General features: G+C 42.5%; 1 protein-coding gene across 1 annotated transcript in view; it reads left to right on the top strand.

Moving 5' to 3' along the window:
* Positions 1-1210: 1210 nt before the first annotated feature.
* The window catches only part of LOC137320546 (coiled-coil domain-containing protein 192-like), a 73826-nt gene continuing 55794 nt past the window's right edge, over positions 1211-19242 (top strand). The window contains exons 1-3 of the mRNA XM_067982230.1: positions 1211-1339; positions 1565-1619; positions 4136-4240. Coding sequence (XP_067838331.1) covers positions 1242-1339; positions 1565-1619; positions 4136-4240 — 258 coding nt within the window. The 5' untranslated portion in view covers positions 1211-1241. The remainder of the gene's footprint in view (positions 1340-1564; positions 1620-4135; positions 4241-19242) is intronic.

Here is a 19242-nt window from a genome sequence, read left to right as displayed (position 1 = left end):
AACCCTGCATGGCCTTGTCCCTCCCTATATCTGTAACCTCCAGCACTAATACCTCTACGAACTCTGCGTTCCTCCAACTCTGGCCTCGGGCAAACCCCACTCCCTTCGCCTCACCATTGGTGGTCATGACATCAGCCGTATATGCCCTAAACTCTGAAATTACCATCCTAAACCTCTGCACCTCTCCACCTCTCTCTACTTCTTTAAGAGCCTCCTTAAAACCTACCTTTTTAACTAAACTTTTAATCACCCATCCTTTTTCTCCTTCTTGGGCTTGGTGTTAATTTTTGTCTGATTATGCTCCTGTGAAGCACCTTGGAACATTTTCCTAAGTTGAAGGTGCTATATAAATGCAAGTTGTTGTTAATCAAGTTATAAACATAAGAAAAAGTTGGGAAAATCCCGTGCTAAACCACTAGCAATGTGTTGTCACACCTTTGACATCCTATCAGAACTACAAACAACAGATGAATAGGAAGAAAGAAATGAATAATAGAGAAAGGAAAAGCCAAAGGGAGGAGACAAATAGCAGAGAGGGAGAAAATCAGCAGAGCAGAAACAAAAGAGGGAAATAAAGCATTAGAGATTAAACAATGAAGTGAATGTAGGATAAGCACAAATAAATTTGGAAGATAACTAGCAGCAGAGAGAAAATAAAAACAATAATTGAAAAAAGCAGGATGGATGACCATAACCCATTAGGATCAAGGAGAAGAGCAAAGATTGAATAGACAGTAATAAAAATGTTACATCTTGGATCAATATTTTCCCTGGACATAAACTCAGCAGACCAAACTAAAATCCTTGGGCTGAAGCTGTGATCTATATAAGGAAAGTTTGCTCATGCAGAAGTATGCGGTGTCGACTTCTCTTGGAGCTCATATCGAGCAAGGAAACATTCACCACCGCTCTCTCCGCCCCCAAACCCTCAAAGGACAGATTGATTGCTGTCGGCTCTAAGCTACTGCCCGGGAACTAAGAGGCCAGTGAACGACTCACACCCGCAATCATATGGCAACAAAGATATTGTTGAATGGAGGGCGTCCTTCCTTGTCCAGAGCGTCGCGTATGATTGGTGGGCGGTGACGTCACAGTACGAGCCACGTTTCGATTGTGCCGCGGCTTTAATATTCACGTTGCTAGGAAACGCCGTTGTATCAATAAACAAAGGAGCGACGTGCTCGAGCCTGCGGCTCCTGTTTGCGGTTTGCAGTGTGAGCGACACAAGGCTCTGCTGGGAGATGGGGCATGCAGCAAGTGGGAATGTTAAAATGATATCGGTTAAACCTGATGATAAGAGACGAGTGTCAAACGCTGCCACCCTGCGAAAAGCACACAGGTACTGCATTCAAATTCCCGTTCTTTCCCATTTTCTTCTCAATTGAAATCTTAGGTTAACATTTTTGTACGCTAGTTTGACGGATTTAGATAAGAAATAAAACTGGATGTACACCACCAATCTATGGTCAGTTGTATTGTGGTCTGAATTAGCACCTAATGTACTTGATGTTCTGTATCACTAAACAATAATCGTTTGTCATTTATTTTACTTCTTTATTTACAGTATAGTACAAGCTAACAGCTGTGTAAAGAAAACTCCAAATTACATTGAAGACTTGGTGAGAACAAAATTATCAAATTTTTTGTTAGTCGTTCCACTTTAGTTTGTTCCGGAACATAAATAGGGCCGGATTTTGCTCTGAGCGGTGAACGAGCAGCGCCCTTTGCTCGTTAGTCATGGACTTGCCCATAGACTTTTCATGAGCTGCAAGTTCCTCTTATTGGGTCCTCAGTCCAGTGCAGTGCCCTCTCCGGGGCATCTGTGGCCTGTGTGAACAGGCAAGCTGCTGGGTATTCCCTTACCAATCAGATTGAAGCATGTTAATAAGCAGCAGACAGAATCAGGAAGTGTAAGTTAGAACAGTAAACTCAATGTAAAATCAGTTAGGGAAAACAAAATAAAGAGAGAGTAAGATGTATAGAATTAAAAGACAGATAAAAGAGACAGAAAGAAAAATAAAAAAACACGTTTTTTTAAGTGTCCAACAACAATTAAAATGTGAAGGAATGAGACTCCACACTTGTAAAATTAAATTTTCACTGCCAGAGAGGTTGTTTGGCAGTCATTAAGACTTAACCATGATGTTAAAATTTTGATTACACTTAAAAAACGTGATGTACTTTTTTTCTGGCGAGATTACTTCGTTTCCATCAGGGTAGAATAGGAACTTCACCTCATTGGAGTCATTTCAATGTTGAGTTAGCTGCTGAGATCGCCTTTCCGCAAAGCTTCTGGAGGAGCGGGTACAGGAATTTCTGGATTTCCTTGTTTAACTGCGCATGTGCAGTCGCTGGAAGTTCCTCTACCATTTGCACTGAAATAATGGTGAGCGCTGTAAGGTGACCATGTTCTCCTTAGAGCATAGAAAGTTAAGGGGAGATTTAATAGAGGTGTTCAAAATCATGAAGGGTTTTGATAGAGTAAATAAGGAGAAACTGTTTCCAGTGGCAGAAGAGTCGGTAACCAGAGGACACAGATTTAGGTAATTGGTAAAAGAATCAGAGGCAAGATGAGGAGACTTTTTTTTACGCAGTGAGTTGTTACGATCTGGAATGCACTGCCTGAAAGGGTGGTGGAAGCAGATTTAATAATAACTTTCAAAAGGGAATTGGGTGAATACTTGAAGGGGAAAAATATGCAGGGCTATTGGGAAAGGGCATGGTAATGGGACTAATTGGATAACTCTTTCAACGAGCCAGCACAGGCATGATGGGCCAAATGGCCTCCTTCTGTGCTATATCATTCTGTGATTCTATGATTCTAAGAAATAAAATGCAGTAATTTGTAGGAAACAATAAATAAAATATATCATTCATCGCTGTAAAAACTTATGTGAAGGAGTTGACAAATATGGTCGTCATTGCACAAAATGCTGGCTATTGCAATTACATTTCTGTAACTCTGAGATTGAACTTATGGACAGGTAATTGTTGAATAATTTTATTACACTAATGAAGGAAACATGTACAATTTGCTCACAACCTCATCCTTCGTGAGTTATGTGATCTTCACAAATAAATACAAAAACATATTCGGCTACTATTTTTATTTATTTGTTCTCAGGATGTAGGCAACACTGGCAAGGTTGCAAGTGCTGGCAAGCCTTCTTGAGTCTTTACAATCTTCTGTGGTGATGGTGCTCCCATGAGAGTGAGTGGCTTTGCAGAGCATTAAGAATTGGGTGCAGACTAGACCGGGTAGAGGTGGTAGATTGCTATTAGTAAATCAGTTGGGATTTTGCAACAAAACAGCAGCTATGATGGTCACTTTTTTTGGTGCTAGTCCATGCATTATCAGATTTATTGAATTCAATTTTACAGCACACCACCATAAGATTTGAATTCATAACTTTGAGTTACTAGTCCAGTACCACAACCACTACACTACCCATACCCACACCCATACCCACACTGTTGTAACTTCCTGTTCAGTAGCTTGTATTTATTTTACCAATAAAAAACATCATCACCTCTATGAATAGTGGATATATAATGGCCGGCAACAATCTATGATAAATAGCTCCACAAGTGAGCCTACTAACAATTCATGAGTGACAAAGCCACAAGTGACCTATAGTTGCTTCATGAATGTAAATTCTTATTGTATGTTGTGGCTAGGTAAAATACATATTCTAGTTATAATACTTAAAGTTGATTTTCTCAGCTAAAAAATTGAATATTTTTGTACTTTCTGTTACCCTAGAAAATGTTGAAGTGCTTTATTATGTTGTTTTGTGATTTATGTTTTCTTTAACACTGGTGTTTCTCCACATGATTGTGATAACAATTTAATGGATCTGCGCAGGTCTGGTTCTTTAACTCATTCTACAGTCATGAGTTGCCTCTTGTTCAAAAGAACACATTTACAAGAGGCGATCAAACTATTTATTATGCAGGACAGATGAGTCTTTTGACTTGCTTGATGGATGTGTTGTACAAAAAATTATGATATAAAAGTTATACAACTGGTGTTAAGATACATTAAATGAGAAAAAGTCATCTTTTTGGTGATGGCACGGTCTTGATCAGTGTCATGCTTTGCGATGTAGAAATGCTGATTTATTTACTTTTTCAGATACAAGGTTTAAACTTCACACAGATTGGTTCTATCCCAGATTCATCAGAAGTAGAAAGCGAGCTTCAAGAGGCCGAAGAAAAAGCAAGGACATTAACGAAAGAGGTAAATCATTTTGGAATATGTTAAAGTGAATTTTATAAAAACAAAATTAATCCTTAACATTTTTTCATTGTGTAAAGTGTGTACCAAAAGTTATATATCCACAAATGTTAATAAGCTAAGAGCATTCAGCCTGTTTGATTTTTAATCTTGTATGCTTATTGCCTGGTTCTAGTGTTTATTTTAAAATGTACTGTACTTAGTATTGAATTGAGACTGAAAAAAGTGAAATAAGCCAAAGGCCGTGGTGAATATAAGTAAAAATTACAAGGTAGTCACAAAAACAGCAATCGACCTAACAGGGAGAAAAGCAAAAGAAGCTATAGCAAAAGGCATCGATCGACCACTTGGACGTCAGTTTTTGTATTGATGTCAGGCAAAACCTACATTAAACAGCAATACTAATTAATTTTGAATTGATCTTGCTTTTAGCTCATGTCGTCAGTTTCACGAGAGGATGCAAGAGATCAAAAATTCCCTTCTAATGCCAAATTTGCAATTTGAACATATGTTCCTGAACATCACTGTGATTAGCAGCATTATTTTACAAATAATTTTAGCAATTAGAAAGTATAGATTTTAATTGAAGTTCAGTCTCTACCACTTATACCGGTCACCCTTATCATGGGCAACCGCCTATGTGGGGCAAATGTCGCTAACCCTTTTCCATTACCATTACATTCAATTACAAAAGCGCCACTTATAACACATTAACCATGCCAGCTATTTTGGGCAGCTGTGGATCTAATGGTGATTTTCAGTGTTGTGATATTGGAGTACTTGGCCAGAGACAAGATATGGGACGTGGAAGCTATGTCATGAAATATTAATACTCTGCCATTTATCACATTCTCTTTTACATTGTACGTTTCACAGGGTTGGAATTGTTACAGCTTGGGAAAATATTACAAATACTTGGGTGTACAAATTACTGGGTGTATTCTATAGGCCACCAACTAGTGGGAAGGATATAGAGGAGCAAAGTTGCAGGGAAATTGCAGAGAGGTGCAAGAGCCATAGAATAGTGATAATGGGGGACTTCAATTATCCTAATATAGACTGGGATAGTAATAGTGTAAAGGGCAGAGAGGGGGAAGAATTTCTGAAGTGTGTTCAGGAGAACTTTCTTGATCAGTATGTTCCTGGCCCAATGAGGAAGGAGGCATTGCTGGACTTGGTTCCGGGGATTGAGGTGGATCAAGTGGAGCAAGTGTCGGAAGCGGAACATTTAGAGAACAGTGATTGTAGTATCATAAGGTTTAGATTAGCTATGGAAAAGGGCAAGGAGCAATCAAGAGTCAAAATACTTAATTGGAGGAGGGCCAATTTCAGTGGGTTGAGAACGGATCTGGCCCGGGTAGATTGGAAACAAAGATTGGCAAGCAAAACTGTAATCGAATAATGGGTGGCCTTTAAAGAGGAGATGTTTTGGGTACAGTCTAGGTACATTCCTACCAGGGGGAAAGGTAGGGCAACCAAAGCTAGAGTTCCATGGATGATGAAAGAGATAGAGAGTAAGGTGAAGCAGAAAAAGGGGGAGTATGACATATGTGAAGTTGATAATACAAGTGAGAACCAAGCTAAATATAGAAAGTTCAGAGGGAAAGTGAAGAAGGAAATAAGAGGTGCAAAGAGAGAGTATGAGAATAGACTGGCAACTAACATAAAAGGGAATGCAAAAGTCTTCACTAGGCATCTACATAGTAAATGGGTAGTAAGAGGAGGGGTGGGGCTGATTAGGGACCAAAAAGGAGATCTACGCATGGAGGCAGAGGGCATGGCTGAGGTACTAAATTAGTATTTTGTATCTGTCTTTACAAGGAAGAAGATGCTGCCAACGTCATGGTAAAAGAGGAGGTAGTTGAGATACTGGATGGGCTAAAAATTGATAAAGAGGAGGTTGTAGAAAGGCTGGCTGTACTCAAAGTAGATAAGTCACCAGGTCCGGATGGGATGCATCCTAGGTTGCTGAGGGAAGCAAGGGTGGAAATTGCGGAGTTACTGTCCATAATCTTCCAATCATTCTTAGAAATGGGGGTGGTGCTAGAGGACTGGAGAATTGCAAATGTTACACCCATGTTCAAAAAAGGGTGTAAGGATAAACCAAGCAACTACAGGCCAGTCAGTTTAACCTCTTTTAGAAATGATAATCCGGGACAAAATTAATAGTCACTTGGACAAGTGTGGATTAATTAAGGAAAGCCAGCACGGTCTTGTTAAAGGCAAATCATATTTAACTAACCTGATTGAGTTTTTTGATGAGGTAACAGAGAGGGTTGATGAGGGCATTGCGGTTGATGATGTGTATATGGACTTCCAAAAGGCGTTTGATAAAGCATCACATAATAGGCTTGTCAGTAAAGCTGAAGCCCATGGAATAAAAAGGGCAATGGCAGCATGAATGCGAAATTGGCTAAGTGACAGGAAACAGAGAGTAGTGGTGAATGGTTGTTTTTCGGACTGGAGGAAGGTATACAGTGGTGTTCCCCACGGGACAGGAACCTTTTCTTGATATATATTAATGAGTTGGACTTGGGTGTACAGAGCACAATTTCCAAATTTGCAGATGATATAAAACTTGTAAGTGTAGTGTACAGCGAGGAGGACAGTGATAGACTTCAAGAAGACATAGACAGGCTGGTGGAATGGGCGGAAACATGGCAGATGAAATTTAATGCAGAGAAGTGCGAAGTGATACATTTTGGTAGGAAGAATGAGGAGAGGCAATATAAATTAAGGGCTACAATTCTAAAAGGGGTGCAGGAATAGAAAGACCTGGGGGTGTATGTCCACAAATCGCTGAAGGTGGGAGGGCAGGTTGAGAAAGCGGTTAAGAAAGCATACAGGATCCTGGGCTTTATAAATAGAGGCATAGAGTACAGAAGCAAGGAAGTTATGATGAAACACTGGTTTGGCCACAGCTGGAATATTGTGTCCAATTTTGGGCACCACCACACTTTAGGAAGGATGCGAAGGCTCTAGCGAGGCTGCAGAAAAGATTTACTAGAACGGTTCCAGGAATGAGAGACTTCACGTAAGTTGGTGGACTGGAGAAACTGGGGTTGTTCTCCTTGGAGCAGAGAAAGTTGAGAGGAGATTTGATAGAGGTGTTCAAGATCATGAAGGGTCTAGACAGAGTAGATAGAGCGAAATTGTTCCCATTGGCAGAAGGGTCGAGAACCAGAGGACACAGATTCAAGGTAATTGGCAAAAGAACCAAAGACGACATGAGGAAAAACTTTTTTATGCTGTGAGTGGTTATGATCTGGAATGCACTGCCTGAAAGGGTGGTGGAGGCAGATTCAATTGTGGCTTTCAAAAGGGAATTGGATAAGTACTTGAAGGAAAAAAAATTGCAGGGCTATGGGGAAAGGGCGGGGGAGTGGGACTAACTGGATTGCTCTTTCAGAGAGCCGGCGGGCTCGACTGGCTGAATGGCCTCCTTCTGTGCTGTAACCAATCTATGATTCTATGAAATATCTTCCATTTACTGCTACAGTATTGCCATTTACAAGCACAATTACAATTCGGTTCAAACAGTGAGGAAAGGATGATAAGTTCTCTTATATTCCGGAAACAAAACAAAGAAGCATTTTTAATTAAAAGGAATTTTCAATAGTTAAAATTTCAGTAATTGCTGCATTGCTGAGTGGCTCTGATGAAACAGGCCCAAACACTCATTTCAGATGAAACAGCGATTTACTTGTACTTCTTTCAAGTTAGTATACTGTATCCGCTGCTCATGAGGTGGTCTCCTCTACATTGGGGAGACCAAACGCAAATTGCGTGATCGCTTTACTGAACACCTCCGCTCAGTCTGCAAGCATGACCCTGACCTTCAGGTCACTTGCCATTTTAACTCTCCATCCCATTCCCACTCTGATCTCTCTGTCCTCGGCCTCCAACACTGTTCCAATGAAGCTCAACGGAAGCTCGAGGAACAACACCTCATCTTTCGATGAGGCACTTTGCAACCTTCTGGACTCAACATTAATTTCAATAACTTCAAATCTTGGCACTGCTCCCATTTTTTTGGACAGCAGGTGCTGGTAATGGTTCTGCTGTTGCCATTTACATTTAGACATGGGTCATGTCTAGACCCATCTTTTGTTTCTTTACTCGTCCCATTACCACCCTCCTTGCCTTGCACCATCATCTCTTTTGTTATTTAATCACTCGTGCCCTCCACCCTATCACAGATCTTCCCTTTTGTTCTTTCCTTCCCCCCCCCCCCCCACTCCGGCTTCCCTGGCTCTGTACTCACATAAACTGTTAAATCTTTACTTCCTCCAGTTCTGACAAAAGTTCATCTACCTGAAAATTTAACTCTGTTTCTCTCTCCACAGATGCTGCCTGACATGCTGAATATTTCCAACATTTTCTGTTTTTATTTTGAATTGATTAGTTCAAAGTACCAAAACAAAGACACGCAACACTTCTTCCGATATGTTCTCTCACGATTTACCGTCCACTTCTTATAACAGGCAAATCACATTAATGTGGAGATGCCGGTGATGGACTGGGGTTGACAATTGTAAACAATTTTACAACACCAAGTTATAGTCCAGCAATTTTATTTTAAATTCACAAGCTTTCGGAGGCTCTTCGTCAGGTGAACGATGTGAAAATGAAATCCTCGAAATGAAATCGCATTTATAATTCACAGAACAATGCTTGGTGAGTACAGACAGTTTTTTCAACTGCCCGTTGCCAAGGCAATCAGTGTGCAGACAGACAGGTGTTACCTGCCAGGTCTCACAGAATATACAAATCACCAAAAAAAAAACAACAAACAAAAAAAAACAGAGATAGAGAGGTAGAAACATAGAAAAGACAGCAACTGACCCGTTATATTAAAAACAGATAACATTTGTTCGCTGGTGGGGTAACGTGTAGCGTGACATGAACCCAAGATCCCGGTTGAGGCCGTCCTCATGGGTGCAGAACTTGGCTATCAATTTCTGCTCGACGATTTTGCGTTGTCGTGTGTCTCGAAGGCCGCCTTGGAGTACGTTTACCCGAAGGTCGGTGGATGAATGTCCATGACTGCTGAAGTGTTCCCCGACTGGGAGGGAACCCTCCTGTTTGGCGATTGTTGCGCGGTGTCCGTTCATCCGTTGTCGCAGCGTCTACATGGTCTCACCAATGTACCATGCTCTGGGGCATCCTTTCCTGCAACGTATGAGGTAGACAACGTTGGCCGAGTCACAGGAGTATGAACCATGCACCTGGTGGGTGGTGTCCTCTCGTGTGATGGTGGTATCTGTGTCGATGATCTGGCATGTCTTGCAGAGGTTACCGTGGCAGGGTTGTGTGGTGTCGTGGACGCTGTTCTCTTGAAAGCTAGGTAATTTGCTGCGAACGATGGTCTGTTTGAGGTTGGGTGGCTGTTTAAAGGCGAGTAGTGGAGGTGTGGGGATGGCCATAGCGAGGTGTTTGTCCTCATTGATGACATGTTGAAGGCTGCGGAGAACATGGCATAGTTTCTCCGCTCCGGGGAAGTACTGGACGACAAAGGGTACTCTGTTGGTTGCGTCCCGTGTTAGTCTCCTGAGGAGGTCTATGCGATTTTTTGCTGTGGCCCGTCGGAACTGTCGATCGATGAGTCGAGCGTCATATCCCGTTCTTACTAGGGCGTCTTTCAGCGTCTGTAGGTGTCCATCGCGTTCCTCCTCGTCTGAGCAGACCCTGTGTATTCGCAGGGCCTGTCCATAGGGGATGGCCTCTTTGACGTGGTTAGGGTGGAAGCTGGAAAAGTGGAGCATCGTGAGGTTGTCCGTGGGCTTGCGGTAGAGTGAGGTGCTGAGGTGCCCGTCTTTGATGGAGATTCGTGTGTCCAAGAAAGAAACTGATTCTGAGGAGTAGTCCATGGTGAGCTTGATGGTGGGATGGAACTTGTTGATGTTATCGTGTAGTCTCTTTAGTGATTCCTTGCCGTGGGTCCATAGAAAGAAAATGTCGTCGATGTATCTGGTGTATAGTGTTGGTTGGAGGTCTTGTGCAGTGAAGAAGTCCTGCTCGAACTTGTGCATGAAAATGTTGGCGTATTGGGGTGCGAATTTGGTCCCCATGGCTGTTCCGTGTGTTTGGGTAAAGAACTGGTTATCGAAGGTGAAGACATTGTGATCCAGGATGAAGCGGATGAGTTGTAGGATGGCGTCCGGAGATTGGCTGTTGTTGGTGTTGAGTATTGATGCTGTCGCAGCGATGCCGTCATCGTGGGGGATACTGGTGTATAGTGTCGAGACGTCCATCGTGGTGAGAAGTGTTCCTGGTTCAACTGGTCCGTGGGTACTGAGTTTTTGTAGGAAGTCTGTAGTGTCGCGACAGAAGCTGGGGGTTCCCTGTACGATGGGTTTCAGGATGCCCTCGATGTATCCAGAGAGATTCTCACACAGGGTTCCGTTGCCTGATACGATAGGACGTCCGGGTGTGTTGGCTTTGTGTATCTTTGGGAGGCAGTAGAAGTCTCCCACGCGGGGAGTACGTGGGATGAGAGTGCGTAGGATGTTTTGAAGGTCTGGATCGAAGGTCTTGATCAGTTTGTTGAGCTGGTGGGTGTGTTCTTTGGTCGGGTCTGCGGGTAACCGTCTGTAGTGTTCCTGGTTGTCCAGTTGTCGGTATGCTTCTTTGCAATAGTCCGTTCTGTTCTGTATGACAATGGCTCCTCCTTTGTCCGCTGGTTTGATGACGATGTTGCGGTTGGTCTTGAGAGCGTTGATGGCGTTGCGTTGTGCTTGGGTGACATTCTGGACTGTCTTCTGAGTGCGGCTGATGAATCTGGCATTGACGCATTTCCTGATAGCTTGAGCATACATGTCAAGCTGAGGGCAGCGACCCTCTGGAGGAGTCCAGTGAGACTCTTTCCTCTTCGGTTGCTGTACCGCGGATCCCTCTGTCTGCTGTTCCGGATCGTTGATTGTCTCATTGGGTTCGCTGCTGAAATCTTGGGGTTTGTGGTAGAATTCCCGGAGCCTCATTCTCCTGATGAATTCCTCTGTGTCCGCCGCGAGACTAGTGGGGTCCATTTTGGTAGTGGGGCAGAAATTGAGCCCTCGGCTGAGAACTTCGATTTCGTCTGGTTGAAGGGTGTGGTCGGACAAATTGACAATAGACTTCCCTGTGGTTGCAACCGTGGTACCAGGGGAAGCTTGGTCGATGCTGGTGGTGATGCCGAGTTTCTCAAGCTTCCTGCTCTTGGTTTTCATGTAGGCAGCGTAGTTCCGTTGCCTCGTCTGTTTGGCGGTATAACGTAGCTGGTCTGCTGTGTCCTGAGTACAGGTTGAGAGTATTCTCTCAACCTGTACTCAGGACACAGCAGACCAGCTACGGACACAGGTTAAGAGTATGGTTGAGAGTATACTCTCAACCTGTACTCAGGACACAGCAGACCAGCTACGGACACAGGTTAAGAGTATGGTTGAGAGTATACTCTCAACCTGTACTCAGGACACAGCAGACCAGCTACGGACACAGGTTAAGAGTATGGTTGAGAGTATACTCTCAACCATACTCTCAACCTGTACTCAGGACACAGCAGACCAGCTACGTTATACCGCCAAACAGACGAGGCAACGGAACTACGCTGCCTACATGAAAACCAAGAGCAGGAAGCTTGAGAAACTCGGCATCACCACCAGCATCGACCAAGCTTCCCCTGGTACCACGGTTGCAACCACAGGGAAGTCTATTGTCAATTTGTCCGACCACACCCTTCAACCAGACGAAATCGAAGTTCTCAGCCGAGGGCTCAATTTCTGCCCCACTACCAAAATGGACCCCACTAGTCTCGCGGCGGACACAGAGGAATTCATCAGGAGAATGAGGCTCCGGGAATTCTACCACAAACCCCAAGATTTCAGCAGCGAACCCAATGAGACAATCGACAATCCGGAACAGCAGACAGAGGGATCCGCGGTACAGCAACCGAAGAGGAAAGAGTCTCACTGGACTCCTCCAGAGGGTCGCTGCCCTCAGCTTGACATGTATGCTCAAGCTATCAGGAAATGCGTCAATGCCAGATTCATCAGCCGCACTCAGAAGACAGTCCAGAATGTCACCCAAGCACAACGCAACGCCATCAACGCTCTCAAGACCAACCGCAACATCGTCATCAAACCAGCGGACAAAGGAGGAGCCATTGTCATACAGAACAGAACGGACTATTGCAAAGAAGCATACCGACAACTGGACAACCAGGAACACTACAGACGGTTACCCGCAGACCCGACCAAAGAACACACCCACCAGCTCAACAAACTGATCAAGACCTTTGATCCAGACCTTCAAAACATCCTACGCACTCTCATCCCACGTACTCCCCGCGTGGGAGACTTCTACTGCCTCCCAAAGATACAAAAAGCCAACACACCCGGACGTCCTATCGTATCAGGCAACGGAACCCTGTGTGAGAATCTCTCTGGATACATCGAGGGCATCCTGAAACCCATCGTACAGGGAACCCCCAGCTTCTGTCGCGACACTACAGACTTCCTACAAAAACTCAGTACCCACGGACCAGTTGAACCAGGAACACTTCTCACCACGATGGACGTCTCGACACTATACACCAGTATCCCCCACGATGACGGCATCGCTGCGACAGCATCAATACTCAACACCAACAACAGCCAATCTCCGGACGCCATCCTACAACTCATCCGCTTCATCCTGGATCACAATGTCTTCACCTTCGATAACCAGTTCTTTACCCAAACACACGGAACAGCCATGGGGACCAAATTCGCACCCCAATACGCCAACATTTTCATGCACAAGTTCGAGCAGGACTTCTTCACTGCACAAGACCTCCAATCAACACTATACACCAGATACATCGACAGCATTTTCTTTCTATGGACCCACGGCAAGGAATCACTAAAGAGACTACACGATAACATCAACAAGTTCCATCCCACCATCAAGCTCACCATGGACTACTCCTCAGAATCAGTTTCTTTCTTGGACACACGAATCTCCATCAAAGACGGGCACCTCAGCACCTCACTCTACCGCAAGCCCACGGACAACCTCACGATGCTCCACTTTTCCAGCTTCCACCCTAACCACGTCAAAGAGGCCATCCCCTATGGACAGGCCCTGCGAATACACAGGGTCTGCTCAGACGAGGAGGAACGCGATGGACACCTACAGACGCTGAAAGACGCCCTAGTAAGAACGGGATATGACGCTCGACTCATCGATCGACAGTTCCGACGGGCCACAGCAAAAAATCGCATAGACCTCCTCAGGAGACTAACACGGGACGCAACCAACAGAGTACCCTTTGTCGTCCAGTACTTCCCCGGAGCGGAGAAACTACGCCATGTTCTCCGCAGCCTTCAACATGTCATCAATGAGGACAAACACCTCGCTATGGCCATCCCCACACCTCCACTACTCGCCTTTAAACAGCCACCCAACCTCAAACAGACCATCGTTCGCAGCAAATTACCTAGCTTTCAAGAGAACAGCGTCCACGACACCACACAACCCTGCCACGGTAACCTCTGCAAGACATGCCAGATCATCGACACAGATACCACCATCACACGAGAGGACACCACCCACCAGGTGCATGGTTCATACTCCTGTGACTCGGCCAACGTTGTCTACCTCATACGTTGCAGGAAAGGATGCCCCAGAGCATGGTACATTGGTGAGACCATGCAGACGCTGCGACAACGGATGAACGGACACCGCGCAACAATCGCCAAACAGGAGGGTTCCCTCCCAGTCGGGGAACACTTCAGCAGTCATGGACATTCATCCACCGACCTTCGGGTAAACGTACTCCAAGGCGGCCTTCGAGACACACGACAACGCAAAATCGTTGAGCAGAAATTGATAGCCAAGTTCCGCACCCATGAGGACGGCCTCAACCGGGATCTTGGGTTCATGTCACGCTACACGTTACCCCACCAGCGAACAAATGTTATCTGTTTTTAATATAACGGGTCAGTTGCTGTCTTTTCTATGTTTCTACCTCTCTATCTCTGTTTTTTTTTTGGTGATTTGTATATTCTGTGAGACCTGGCAGGTAACACCTGTCTGTCTGCACACTGATTGCCTTGGCAACGGGCAGTTGAAAAAACTGTCTGTACTCACCAAGCATTGTTCTGTGAATTATAAATGCGATTTCATTTCGAGGATTTCATTTTCACATCGTTCACCTGACGAAGGGGGAAGCCTCCGAAAGCTTGTGAATTTAAAATAAAATTGCTGGACTATAACTTGGTGTTGTAAAATTGTTTACAAATCACATTAACACCAACGTGCCCACCATAAGTGGTGGGGACTGTATTATAGCATTCAGATAAAATAGGGATGTGTTTACTTCAGTGTAGGGCAGTAAATTTGTTATTCCTATACGATTGGAAAATTAATACAAAAGAGCAAGTATTGATTGGATAAATTTGCAGTTTTTTTGTTGTTTTTATCAATAAATTAGAAAGTGAAAGTTAATTTATTGAAACATACATTCCATTATAGTTTCCATAAATGGCACTAATTTTTAGTTAATTAATTGTCATGTAATTTTCCAAACATCTGTGGTGTAATGTCTCTGTAACATGTTGGGATTTTTACCTATATGGCCTGGAAGGGATTATGTTTTAATTTATGTTATGGTATTGATGTGAAGTAAAAAAAGCCTTTAGTGATTGAACAATGATTGGTTGGAAATGTTAATGAGCTATCCCAAAGGGAAATGCGACAGCTATTTCAATGTTTACTTTTGCATGTTGGATCAATGTTAGGACAGTGGGCAGTCGTTGAGTACCTTCTTTAGCAGTTCACATCCTGAGGAGAGTTTTTTTCTCTCACTCTGGAAAAGGAAGTCTGAGGCAGCCAGAAACTCAGCCTCAGTAGGAATATGTGTAGTCTGTAACAGAGTATCAGATTGGCCGCCCGTTATACACGCCTCCTGATTCTCCTTTCCATTGACTTCAATCCCCATCGTAGTTCCAGTGCATGGGTGTGGAGTTTATCTTAGATGTTGACCTGTGATAGCTTCTTTATTTTCAACTGTCACTATCTTGTAACTGTGTTAAATAATCAAGTTTTCAGTGTGATCTTAAAGTTCACATTAAGAAGAATGGAAACATGAATGAGCCTATTCTTTGTATCTTGTCGATTTTTATTTTTATTGTGTGGTTATATAAACCTACAATAATTGAAGCACATTCTCAAGGTACTTCAATAATCTAAATAGTAACATTTTTGTGCCTGCATTGTTTGTATTTCCGGCTGAGGCCTGTTGTGAGCTTTCTGATTGGTTCATATTTTTTTCTTTGTGATTGATTATGTTAAACAATTACATTCTAGAAATTCCCACCCATCTCACTACAAATTCCTTAAATAAAATTTGTCTCATAATAATCACTTAAAAATTAAATTATTTGCAAAACAAATTACAAGCTTACTTATTGAATGACCCATAACACCTTCCAATAAATCTAACTTCCTTCCCCCATTCCATGAAAGGCCCAACACATCTCACCAGATTTCATCAACAGCTGGACCCTGTGTGCACTTTTCCTGCCGCAGACAGTATTAAACCCATCCATGCCTCAAAACTCCACATCTGCCTGACATGCTTTAAACAGGCAGTGTTGTGTACTGTACTGGTGCTAGTTTAGTAGGCTTGCATAAAGCCAACTGAAAGTATTTCATTGTTGTACAGTATTACTTTCTATCTTCAGAGACCAGAGACTGTAATCAGCTTCCTAAAATAATACCATTTAAAAGGTACAGGAATATACAGAATGAAAACAGAATCTATTGGCATAGGGTTCATTACTTGAGCTTTTCTGCTGCTTTTCTTGTATATTTACATTATAAATGGAGCTAAAATTAATTATTCTAACATCAACACAACAAACTGGTAAATATTAATCTGACACAGTCTACTCCTCTTAACTTAAAGTTGCTTAATTTGAAATACCTGATAACTCAAATTTTTTTGAGCACTAAATTATAGTTATAATAACTATAATTTACATTGCTTAAATTGAATTATTGGATATTTTTTTAACAGCAAAAAATGACTGAATTATCAGGAGTAAACTATACTTATAGGTTTTGGGCACCAAAGCTCAGGAAAGATATATTGGCATTGGGAGGGGTATAGTGCAGAGTCACCAGAATGATACCAGGGCTTAAAGGGTGAAATAATGAGGCTAGGTGCATAAACTTGGCTTGTATTCCCTTGAGCTTAGAAGGGCGAGGAGTGATCTAATCAAGGTTTTTAAAATGATGAAGGGATTCGAAAGAGTCGATACAAAGAAACATTTTCCTCTGGTTGGGGAATCCAGAACAAGAGGGCATAATCTTAACATTAGAACTAGGCCATTTAGGAGTGAAATCACGAGGCGCTTTTTCACATGAAGTGTGGTGAAAATGTGGAATTCTTTCCCCCAAATGGCTGTGGATGCTGGGATAATTTAAATTTTTAAGACTGTCATAGATAGATTTTTGACACGCAAGGGTATCAAAGGATATGGAACAAAGGCAGATAAATAAATGTGAGGTACATATCAGCCATGATCTAATTGAATGGCGGAACTGGCTGGGGGGGCTGAATGGCCTACTCCTGTTTCTATGTTAATTTCAATCCAGTCTTCCTAATTGCATAACTTACATAACATTTTCTGAATTATAAATTGTAGTGCAGTACAAATAACTTCCTGAATTTTATAATTGACATTTTTAATGCTCTTATAGTCTCTCATATATGGAATACAGAAAAACAACATGACGTTATGAATTATACACATACAATTTACAGTAAGAACACGTTTGTAATTTCACTAGATAAAGCAACTAGAGGAAGTCTTTGCCAGTTTATTTACAGTACCATTAAGAATATCAACTGGAGGAAATTTTACCCTATAGTGTTATCTTCCCCTTATATCCACAGGCTATTTTCCCTGTTTTAGCCAAGTCAAGAGTTGAACTCTGGACTCTGAATCCAGCGATCCGAGTTCAAATCTTGGTGGGACCTCCAAGAAACTGTCGAAAAGAACTTAATTACCTATTATACACAATGCATTAACTCCAAAACACTTATTTTCAGACAAGTAAGAATTTATTACCAAGAAGCTTGTATACAAGGGAAGTCCACCTCGATCAAAGGTTGAGGCTACGACTTCGAAAGACAAAGGATTTAGCTTTCTTTTTATACACTTACTTTAGTAATGTTTGTCTATCATTGAATATAGGCATACATGTACAATCTCATTGGTTCAAGTGTTTTAGTCAATCAAAAATAGGGACCCAACCCCCAGGCCCCCATCCCCCTCGGTGGCCTCTCACAGGATCTGGGAAAGGTACGTTGCTTTAGTAGAGACTGTCTTGGTCTCAAGGTTATGTGGTCATTAATTTCTGTTAGTTAGACAGTTATCTCATAAGCAAAGACAATAGCCCTTCTGTGTGTCTTTGCTGGGAAAGTGCCTTTGCTGGGAAAGTGTACACTTCAAGCTTCTCATTATATTCAGCTGGTTAGCTAACATGGTCAACTTATTCCATCATGCTTTGCTTCTATAATGGTTCAATATTTCTACATTAATATGGTCAGCTTTATGGTTTAAGTGTATTAGAAAGTCAATTTAGTAAGGCAAAGCTTATAGTTTTCCACAGAATCATTTAACATAAGGTGGAATCCTGCTTCTCTATTTCTGTATAATGTTATCATTAAAAAATCCGATACCCTATTAGTGAGTGTACCCAAAATAGAAGTACAGAACATTGTAACACAGAAACAGGCCATTCGACTCATCACGCCTTCGGCAGGGTTTTTCACCACGAGTCACCCACTCTCCTGTTTGCTTCCCATACCCTTAATATTATCTTTTTGAATCTAATTTCATTTTGAAATTATTGCTAGATTTTACTTAAACAATAGTTTGAGCCAGAGAATTCCACATTCCGACGACACCATTATCAAGTATGCCAGCAGTTCCAATTACCTATAATTTTATCCAACATTAATAATTTCAGTTTTATTTAGAAATACCTTCCAGATTAGAGGTTAACCTTATTCTTAGGTACTTTTTGACTTTTAATCCACCGCTTGATGGATAGAGTTACCTGTACTTTATTGTTTATGGGCTTCGTGTCCAACTTGGGCTAGTTCAATTCAGCCATATAGCCTGAAAGAATTTGCATTCATATAGTGCCTTTCACAACCTCAGGCTATCCCAAAGCGCTTCACAGCCAATGAAGTACTTTTGAAGTGCAGTCGCTGTTGTAATGTAGGAAACTCTAACTGATTAACCCTAACATTTATTAACACTTGTAACATTAAGGAAATAACAGCATGTATCTACCTAACCAAATATCTCCCTATTTGCTCATGCTAGAAAATTGATTGGAAAGACAAAAAGGGGTGGAGGAAATCACCATCCCTGAATGCTCTTTCTGCTGTATCAAGCTGAACAGCAACATTTTTGTTAGGGTTGCAGCCTGTAGATGGCGATAAATTGCTTTTACTTTCTTTTTCATTGAATGTCATCCTCATACTTATTAATTAAATAAAATCAGGAATAAAAAAAACTAGTATCAGTAATGGTGGCCATGAAGCTACCGGATTGTCGTAAAAACCCATCTGGTTCACTAATGTCCTTTAGGGAAGGAAACCTGCTGTCCTTACCCGGTCTGGCCAAAATGTGACTCCAGACCCACAGCAATGTGGTTGATTCTTAATTGCCCTCTGAAATGGCCTAGCAAGCCACTCAGTTGAACAATCTCGCTACAGAACATCACAATAAGAATAAAACCGGATGGACCACCTGTCATCGGACCACTAGGCACCGGACACGACAAAGGCAAACCAAGCCCAGACGACCCTGCAAAGTCCTCCTCACCAACATCTGGGGACTTGTGCCAAAATTGGGAGAGCTGTCCCACAGACTAGTCAAGCAACAGCCTAACATAGCCATACTCACAGAATCATACCTTTCAGCCAACGTCCCAGACTCTTCCATCACCATCCCTGGGTATGTCCT

The sequence above is a fragment of the Heptranchias perlo genome, chromosome 4 (assembly GCF_035084215.1).
Source record: "Heptranchias perlo isolate sHepPer1 chromosome 4, sHepPer1.hap1, whole genome shotgun sequence".
Lineage (NCBI taxonomy): Eukaryota > Metazoa > Chordata > Chondrichthyes > Hexanchiformes > Hexanchidae > Heptranchias > Heptranchias perlo.
Note: the sequence above shows the minus strand (reverse complement) of the source record. Positions and strands in the feature narration are given on the sequence as shown.